Source organism: Priapulus caudatus, unplaced genomic scaffold (genome assembly GCF_000485595.1).
Source record: "Priapulus caudatus unplaced genomic scaffold, Priapulus_caudatus-5.0.1 Scaffold223, whole genome shotgun sequence".
Lineage (NCBI taxonomy): Eukaryota > Metazoa > Priapulida > Priapulimorpha > Priapulimorphida > Priapulidae > Priapulus > Priapulus caudatus.
The window spans coordinates 285,326-295,500 of record NW_014577284.1 but is presented as its reverse complement, the minus strand read 5'-3'; the positions used below and the strand labels follow the sequence as shown (position 1 = coordinate 295,500).

The 10,175-nt window shown below is 45.9% G+C and overlaps 1 protein-coding gene across 1 annotated transcript in view; it reads right to left on the bottom strand.

The window, feature by feature from the left end:
- Window positions 1-6,267, bottom strand: part of LOC106807567 (elongation factor Tu-like) — a gene marked incomplete at its 5' end in the record, with an annotated part of 8,811 nt that extends 2,544 nt beyond the window's left edge. The window contains 12 exon segments of the mRNA XM_014809938.1: window positions 179-188; window positions 455-582; window positions 774-854; window positions 1,002-1,080; window positions 1,519-1,583; window positions 1,674-1,826; window positions 2,325-2,417; window positions 3,108-3,176; window positions 4,759-4,863; window positions 5,139-5,305; window positions 5,539-5,695; window positions 6,224-6,267. Of these exon segments, the coding sequence (XP_014665424.1) occupies window positions 179-188; window positions 455-582; window positions 774-854; window positions 1,002-1,080; window positions 1,519-1,583; window positions 1,674-1,826; window positions 2,325-2,417; window positions 3,108-3,176; window positions 4,759-4,863; window positions 5,139-5,305; window positions 5,539-5,695; window positions 6,224-6,267 (1,151 nt within the window).
- Between the last annotated feature and the right edge of the window lie 3,908 nt (window positions 6,268-10,175).

Sequence of the window (10,175 nt, the reverse complement as noted above, 5' to 3'; positions counted from 1 at the left end):
AAAGCGCTGTACGAATGTATCTATTCATCTATCTTGCATTACGCACCCTGTTCACACTTTTTGCGGGACTCACCCTGGAATCGAGTAGCTTTCCCTCTATAGCTTGTACTACGCGTGCCATCTATTCGTCTATATATCCACCATTACCGCCCCCCACCCTGTATCCAACTGCACTTACCCTGTTCACACTGCACTTACCCTTTCACACTGCACTTACCCTGTTCACACTGCCCACTCACCTGTTCACCACTGGCACGTCACCCTGTTCCACACTGCACTCACCCTGTTACACTGCACTCACCCTGTTCACACTGCACCTCACCCCGTCTCACACTCGCACGTCACCCCTGTTTTCACCACTGCACTCACCCTGTTCCCACTGCACTTACCCTGTTCACAGCTGCACTGCACCCTGTTCACACTGCCACTCACCCTGCCTTCACACTGTACTCACCCTGCTTCACACTCGCACTCACCCTGTTCACACTGCCACTCACCCTTGTTCACACTAGCACTACCCGCTTCACACTGCCACTTACCCTGTTCACACTTGCACTCATCCCTGTTCACACTGCACTCACCCTGTTCACACTGCACTCACCCTGCTTTACTTCACACTGCACTCACCCTGTTTCACACTGCAGCTTTACCCTGCTTCACACTGCACTCACCCTGTTCACACTGCACTTACCCTGTTCACACTGCACTCACCCTGTTCACACTGCACTCACCCTGTCTCACACTGCTCCCACCTGTTCACCACTGCCACTTACCTGTTCACACTGCCACTCACCCTGTTCACACTGCATCACCCTGTTCACACGCCACTCACCTTGTTCAACACTGCCACTTACCTGTTCACACGTGCACTCACCCTGTTCACACTGCACTCACCCTGTTCACACCTGCACATTTCACGCCCTGTTGCACACTGCACTAGCCCTGTTCACACTGTTACTACCATGTTCACAACCTGACTCACCCTGTTCCACTGCACTTACCTTGTTCACACTGCACTCACCTTGTTCACACTGCACTCCCCTGTACACTGCACTCACCTTGTTCACACTGCACTTCACCCTGTTTCCACACTGCACTCACTTCGTTCACACTGCCACTCGCCCATGTTCACACTGCCACTTCACCCTGTTCAACACTGGCACTCACCCTGTTCACACTGCATTCACCCTTTCAGCACTGTACTTACCCTGTTCACACTGTACTTACCCTGTTCACTCTGCACTTACCCTGTTCACACTGCACTCACCCTGTTCACACTGCACTTACCCTGCTTCACACTGCAACTTACCCTGTTCACACGTGCCCCACTCACCCCTGTTCACCACTGCCCACTCACCCTGTTCACACTGCACTTTACCCTGTTCACACTGTACTTACGCCTGCTCACTCTGCCTTACCATGTTCACCTGCACTTACCCTGTTCACACTGCACGCACCCTGTTCCACACTGCACTCACCCTGCTTCACACTGCACTACCCTGTTCACACTGCACTTACCTTTCACACTCGCTCCCAATGTTCACCTGACTTACCATGTTCACACTGCACTTACCCTGTTCACACTGCACTCACCCTGTTCACACTGCACTCACCCTGTTCACACTGCACTCACCCTGTTCACACTGCACTCACCCTGTTCACACTGCACTCACCCTTTTCACACTACACCTACCCGGAATCGAGTAGGTTCCCTCTATGGCCATCATGAACGGCTTGTCCAGCTCGCGCTCGGGTGTTGGTATGTAAGCGTCGACAGCTGTCAGCAGTTCCCTCACTGCATCTGCTCCGATTGCCGGCTCCTTGTCCTGATATGAACAAAAGAACGTTCGCGGATTCCCAACCTGCTTTCGCTAGCAGTTAGTTGCTAGCGGTGTCCTCACAGATAAAGGCACGGCAGTGAGGGTGTGTGTGTGTGCAAAGACCGAGATGGTGACAAAGAGTGACTGCGACAATCGATTTGAGTTGTCGGTGATGGCGAATTGCAGGCTTTGTCGAAGGACGTAATCAAGCTCGCATTACCAATTAGGCCAGCTTGCTGTCACCGAATCATGGTAGAATCGAATATCGCCTAATGCATGAAAGGTCTTCAGAAGTAACTTAATGAGGTAGTTATCTCTAAGTTCCTGTCCGAAAACTTATCGAAAATAGTAAAATTAAATTAAATTAAATTTAAAAAAGTGAAATAAAGTAAACTAGTAACATATAGTGAGAATAGGTAAAGCAATGTCACTCTGATTACCCATGACCATTGACCCCATGTTATCATGGGTCATATATTACTCTACCGCCGAGTGGTAATTCACCTCGAGAGCGTAGAGAGCTGAGCCCTTTACGATGGGAGTCTTTTCTCCATCGAAGCCCAATTCTGTCATGAGCTCACGAATCTCCATCTCCACCTGCGGGTAACAGAACAAATCCGGAAAGTGTGACGCGACACGATGTCAAGAGAACATCCACCGGGTAATCTCGAAGCCATTCCACGACAGAACAGAATATTCCATAGATTTTCTCATCATTGCAGTGTAAAGCTGTGCTATTAGTCAAATGTGGTGCTATATACACATTTTCCAAACAAATATCAATGAGAAAAATAATCGGGTGACGACGTAGGCTGCAAGCAAATGGTAGCCACATTGACCGCGTTTCATTCAGCTACACAAATCATGGCAGCGTTCACATTGGTAAAAACCTCCAAGTAGGTTCCAATAAGTGCAGCAGTGAGTTTAATTCACATCTCAAGACTTCACTGCTACATACGTCCTCTATAATGCCAAGTGGCAGCTGGGCTAAGCAGATCAAAAGCTAGAAAAGGAAACCTTGTCTTAGATCAGTGGTTCTTAACCTTTTTTGAGTCATGGACCCCTTTGAGAATCTGGTGAAAGCTACGGACCCAATCCCCAGAAAAATGCACATAAGCACAAAACATTTTTTTATTATTTTTTATTTTTTATTTTTATTTTTATGCAACTGGTTTACAGACGCCCTGAAGGCCATCCATGGACCCCAAAAGGGTCCATGGATCACAGGTTAAGAACCCCTGTCTAAGCTGTCTTAGATGAACACGATTCCCCAGCCTCACTACTCACCAGATCCAACATCTCCTCATCTGCTGCATCTGCCTTGTTGATGAACACGACAATGTAGGGAACGCCGATCTGTCCATGCAAAACACTAACGTTAACAGTCGCTCTACCTCATACGGTCATAGGTCCGACTTGGGCAGAGAAGAGGTCTAAATAGAACCATAGGATGACCATGCATGGGAGGAAGGACTTGATCAGGGAATATAGCTGTAGGCCCAATACCCAGGCTGCAATATGGAGATAGCCACGGACACGGGAATAGGTGGAAACAAGTAGCAATCATGGTCAGGGGAGCAGATAGACGGGGTTAAGAGGATATGTGACGTTGGCAAAAAATCACGATTAGGCCATCCTTAAAAAATTCTATGTTTGCTGTCCCCCGACCCATGATTTTTTTAGTGGGTAGGTAGGTAGTTTTTTTGTGTGTGAGGCATAATAGTTATTTTAAGTCTGTCCTCATGTTTGCCTCACATGCTTTGTGTTTCAGTCTTAACTATGAGGAATGTATATGCACCTTCCAGAATACCAGTAGAAGCGAGTTATATTTATAGTTATATTTATATTTATATAGACAAAATAAACAAACAAACAAAAAATGGAACCCAAAATGTCAAAAAAAACTTTTGGGTCGCGGCTATTTTCGTGGGTCGGTCGGAGGACAGCAAACAGAATTTTTTAAGGATGGCCCTAAAATGACAGCCTAGGAGGCCCAAGACAAAAGATCATGTCAGAGATGAAAGGATAGCGGTGGATAGGACACCCAGGATGACAGCTAGGGATCGAGAGCTAGCCTCAGATAACGATTGTAGAATCTGCAGCAAAGTCTCATGTACAGGGATGAGATTAGATAATTTAATTTTCAGCTGACATTTTAATTAGCAAACAGAGGAGCGAGCAATGCGAGGACCGTAGGTCATTTTTTTAAAAGAATGGTGCAATTTGGTGCATTCTAAGCTATTCTGAACAAATTATAGGAGACTCTTGAATCACCTTTTCAAGTTGTCAAAAGGAACAAACGAACTATAATAGCAAATTGGGGGGGGGGCTGAAAATAGGGCAAGTTTTGTTATTAAATGTCTAGACATAATGATATTTTTATGTTTCCACCCGTCGCTTGCATTGTTTTACTCAGACATAAGCTGCCTTGCTGCGACCAGATTTGAATGAAAAAAACACAATGCAAATGGAACAATCAGTGCATAGTCATGCACAGAACATGCACGCAGCAACATGTAAACCCGGCCCCCAGGCCAGGCATCGTCGTTACGTGATCAGCTACCTCAAATGTTTGCCCCTCTACTGCAGCCTGTGAACGAGGATTTTCTTTTCTGGTACGCAAAAACAGATACACTGTATACTTCGCTGTCAGCCTACTGTCTACACTCTACAGTCTACAGTCAGGTGCTGTTGAGGGTATATAATTTAAATTGTTACATTGTTACCCCCTCCCAATCTTCTCAACGAATTTAGACGTTTCACAAAATCGACCCCTGGGACTGTCAAATCCGCGGATTTCCGCGGATCCGCGGAAGAATCTCATCCCTGCATGTAAACGGTAAAGACACTGAGGATGCGCGAGCGAATGACACTGCTGATCCTCATGTCTGCACGCGAGCGATTTCTCTACAACCTCCGATCGGCTCAGCGACCGTACCTGCTTGGCGAGAAGCAAGTGTTCCCTCGTCTGCGGCATGCAGCCGTCCGTTGCAGCCACGACTAGAATAGCACCGTCCATCTGCGCTGCACCTGTGATCATGTTCTGTCCGAAAAAAAAACACATTAAATAACCTCGTTTAAAATGCACTCGAAAAATGAAAATGCTTAATTGAATATCATACACTAATTAGCAATCGGTGTGGAGTAATGGGCCTCGTTTAAAATTAGTGACAAACGCCCTGCCCCTTAATCCACTCTAAGGGTAAGACGAACATGCACTCACTTGCGGTGAAGTAGAGACACAGGCGAATGCATCAATGTGCAGAAGACGTGCGTTTGTAAATGGCGATCGACCACGAAGCAGGTGGCAGCACGTACCTTTATGTAGTCGGCGTGTCCCGGGCAGTCCGTGTGTCCGTAGTGTCGGTTCTGTGTGCTGTACTCGACGTGAGCAACGTTGATCGTGATGCCACGCTTCTTCTCCTCCGGAGCATTGTCGATTTCATCGTACTTGAGAAACTTTGCAAGTTTATCTCTTTGCAAGACTATAGACGAAGAGGCAAAGCAAGCACTGCTAGAGGGAGTACTACGCACGCCATCGCTACTAACTTTCAACCGATCAGTGAGCAATCATGCGTAACAGCACGGTCGCTAATACTAGCGTAACAAGTCAATTCATACTAAGAAAGGACTTGAAATCTATTTTGGTATGCACAATCGCATGATCGCTATTTTACATTATTTTACATGGCTTGATCCAATTGAAAAACTGCTTCACCTTTTGTTATTGCAGCTGTCAGAGTCGTCTTCCCATGGTCAACATGACCAATGGTGCCAATATTGCAATGGGGTTTGTCCCTCTGGAAAGTTTTCTTCGCGGCTGATGCACAACGCGAGACGTGCAACCATCTGCTCTGACAATGAAGTGTACGGCCCTTGGTATCAAGAGAACAATATTGTATTAGTCTAATGCATGCTTATTCATTGCACTACATAAATATACTTTGCAACAGAGTGGTACTATAAAATTCCTTTTAAACTGTAAAAGACAGCGCCATAAAAATCAGCGACTTTGGAAGCACAGAATGAGCAGAGTAAGCGTAAGATAGAGACAGGGGAAGAGAACAGAAGAAGGTGAGGAGAAGAAAGAAAGAGTAAGTCAGATATGTGGAAATGGGTCTCGTGCTGGTAGCTGCAGAGTAAGCAGTGGCTACTATAATATGTGTACAATGCTTTGTTACGCAACCGCCATGAGAGCTACTAAAGCAAAAAATGACCTACTATGCTACTAAAGCTGAAGGGTTCGTTGTCGTATATGTAGTACCCGAGGTGTCGGCGAGTATGTCGCCTACACCTACTCCCTAACCCTAACCCTAACCATATCAGATAGTTACCTCGGCTACATATTATACGCCATTATACGACAACGACCCTTCGTGCACTACTAAACAGCACAAACTCACTGTGTTCAATGAATCAATCCACAGCCTTGACGACGTCTTAAAAACTGGAAATAAGAAACTGGTACGTTATTAAATGGAAAAATATCACGTCTAAATAGCTCATCTCTGTATAATATAATGTTATAATAATATGTCAAAATTTCATGTTAATAATACTAATGCTCATAGGGTCTAGATGTCCCCCAGGGTACTGCCGGAACGTACCCTGGTCACTATTTGATATGGTTAGGACTTAGGGTTAGGATTAGGGTTAGGGTTCGGGTTAGGGAGTAGGCGTAGGCGACTCCCTAGAATCGTTAGTGGAGTAGGCGAGGTACGGTTCGGCATATTAGATAGTACCAGGGTACGTTCCGGTATAGCGGACCGTACCCAGGGTACGTTCCGGCAGTAACCCGGGGGACATAGACCCTCTCAGCAATACTAATAATATTATTTAACGCTGTGGCTATATGCCCGGCAGCCGGGCACGGTCTTCGTTTTCCTAAATGCCCGGCAGTCCTTAACCCTAACTCTAACCCTAAACCTAACAAAAACCCTAACTCTAGCCCTAAACCTAACCCTAACCCTAACCCTAAACCTAACAAAAACCCTAACTCTAGCCCTAAACCTAACCCTAACCCTAACCCTAATCCTAACAAAAACCCTAACTCTAGCCCTAAATTTTATTATCCTAATGTCATTCGTTTTGTATAGTAATATCCTATGTTAAACAGGCGTAGATGGATACAACAGTGAAACCCCGAAATACAAAAGTTATTGTAAGCAACGCTAATACGTCACTCCAGCGAACTGCATTTGTAAATTACCAGCTTAACACACAAGCGTGTAGGGTTAGGGTATAACCGGAGAGAACATCAACACAAACAATAATCTTACACAACCAAGCCGCAAGGAGACGGCATTTAACTGCCGTACACACAAACCAATTGTAAAATTAGTTCCCGACACGCGCATATAAGAAATACAACGTAGATAGGCGCAGCTCTGTTACACCTACACATTTGTGCCGCATCCCTGCCTTATAGTACAAGATCGAACTTTCTACGAATAACAGCTTAGAGCACACCCTTAGCGCGTCACAACATTAGTGTGGGTTAGCTGTCGGCGAAGAACCACACATACAACATTAGCAACGTTGTTTTTACACAGCTACTAACACAGCTGTTCTCACACTAACCACACCACCACACATTAGCGGTCATCATAGTCTGTCGTGCGGTTCTAGCTTGGGCAACAAATAATATCTTAGATACATCACATAAGGCGGGTCCGACACTGCCTCGAAAGACGGTCAGATGTCGGCCACAGTAAATACACACATTAGGCCTAAAGTTATTCCTACAGCACGCGTGATATGTGATATTCTTAATTACGGTAATAAAGACAACAACAACGTCAGTACGTCAATACGTCCATGGCCACACTAGCAAGCAGACCCACGTGCGCTGAAAGGGGAGGAAGGGGCGTAAACCCAGTCTCTACTTCAAAATATCCCAACCATTGTAATCTAGCCTATCCCATCCACAAACTGACCAAGTGGGACAATACATTCTACCCTCTACTATACCCTGTAGTTCAGGCGTGATAGAGAAAACATATATGGGGAAGGTGGTTTTCACGGGCTCCGTTTGACGAACGGAGGTATACGAGACTCGCACCGGGAAGGAACACGGCTCTCTTATGCACTCACCCTCTTTTATTGAGGTATATTATTGTCGTATTGTTGAACCCTCTCTCTTACCCTTGTTCGTACTTTGTGGGTGAATTGTGTGTATATTAAGTTTTCCAATTAGGATGAAACTGGGGGGTAGAATGGTTTTTAGTAATAGTGTATAATGTGACAGATTCAGGTTACCTCTCATTTGTTTACGTATCACAATTTTCGTTAGTGCGGCTTTTGAGTTCTAACGCTCAAGCTTCTACGTCGCTGTCGCACATTTAGCACGCAAGCTATTTTTAGCGCCACAGTTTGTTCTTAGCGGCGAGCAGAATTTACAGCAAAGAGATATTTGATTAAGCTCCAATCGCTCAACCGCTCTCCTTATGTGTACAGCGAGGGGGTCGCGTGTGAGTGGTCGGTGGCAGCGCGGGTCTCAGCCATGGATTTTCGAAACTAAGCGGCGGCGAGTGGTTGGCTTACCGGCGTACGCGATTAGCTACATACCAGGTGTCACAGCTGTGTACAGATCCGTTGGCACCACCGGTATAATGAGCCAACAATTTTTTTATTTCTAGCGGAGCTCGCGTCGGTTGATAGCAACAGTTTTTTGCACGGCGTTAAAATTTTTTTTTGTTTTTGTATTGGTACTAATTCCGCTTTTATTCTATATACAATTTTTAGTTAGTAGTTCAGCCTGTTTTATCAGTTCAGAGTTACTCGCTTATGATTATTAACGGTAGCTTGTGGTGCTCTCTTTGTGTGCCTTTACGTGGCGACTTCGGTGTGGAACCGTACTTTAACGGGTGACCAAATTGACGGCTCGAAGATAACGGCATGAATAGGGTGTAAGCATTATCTGAATTAACTTTCAACTCAGTTGAAGCGGATGCCGATGAATACTCGCCTTGATTATTCTATGCATAAGAGGTCGACTGTAATGGTCTGCTATCGCCGATAGAGCGCTACCGCATCACGCTCCCAACTTAAAGCTAAGCACGTTTGCTACACACCTCGCCTCCTATATGTTCTAGCGCCTCAGTCCTTGCGCCGCCTTTTAACCGTAGACTTTGAACTATAGGCAGATATGGCTGAGGAACAAGCGCTGCCGTTCCAAAAGTGAGAAGCGGGCTCGGCGGGACAGGTTGAGCATGTAACAATCCCGGGAATGCCGGAGCGGGAGCCGGATTGCGCGATCACTGCAAAAATGTTCCCCGCCGTAACGAGGTGAGTAATGAGGTCAACCAGACAGGTGGCCCATCTATGTCCGAACCACATCGATCTGCTCCAAGCATTCTCTAGCTGGACGTCTGTAGCGGAGCGAGGCGATGAAAAAGATAAAAGATAATTAAGTAAGAATTAACAGAGATCACGCCCTTAGCTATCTAGACAAATTGGTCAAATGAATAAGCGAGACAAAGCGATAAAAGATAGTAATTAAGTAAGCCAGCCCTGTTCAATCACGAGTCGCTTGAGGTCCTCTAACGAGGGCCTTGGTCCAGGTGTCACATGCTAAAGAGCCTAAAAGGTAAGATATAAAGAACTAAATTATGTTAATCCTCTCCACGGCCATGCTTTTTCGTTCTCCTATCACGGTTCCTACAGGGAAACTCGGCGCGTCTGTAGCGCCGGCCCGATGAGTCCGGCCAAGACCTAAGCCACCTAAGTAATATGTAGAAGCAGTGTACACAGTCGCCTTAGTTCTAGCGGCGTCTGATTAGCGAGGGTAGATAGTAATAGTAAGTTACAGTCGCGGCTTAGTTCTAGCTGGCTCTGTAGCGATCGGGGTAAGATTAGGTAAATGAGTAAGCAGGATGTACACTAGAATCGCCTTAAGTTCTAGCTTGGTCCTGTAGCGAGGGAAGTAGTAATAGTAAGTTACAGTCGCTTAGTTCTTAAGCGGTGTCTGTAGCGGAGGGCTAAGGATAGTAATAGTAAGCAGGTGTACACAGCTCGCCTTAGTTCTACCGCTGGTCTGCTTATAGCGCACGATAGCGGTAAGATAGTAAATAGTTAAGCCAGTGTACACAGGTCGCAGTTAGTTTCTAGCTGCGTCCTTGTAGCGGAGTGGTAAGATAGTAATAGTAAAAGTTTACAGTCGGCTTAAGTTCTCAGCTGGGTCTGTACGCGAGGGTAAGATAGTAATGTAAAGGCAGTGCTACGACAGTCGCTTAGGTTTCTAGCGCGTACTCCTACGTCTGAGCGAGGGTAAGATAGCCTAATAAGTAAGCTTTAACAGCTCGCTGTAGTTCTAAGCTGCGTCTGTAGCAGATGGGTAATGACTAGTAATAGTAA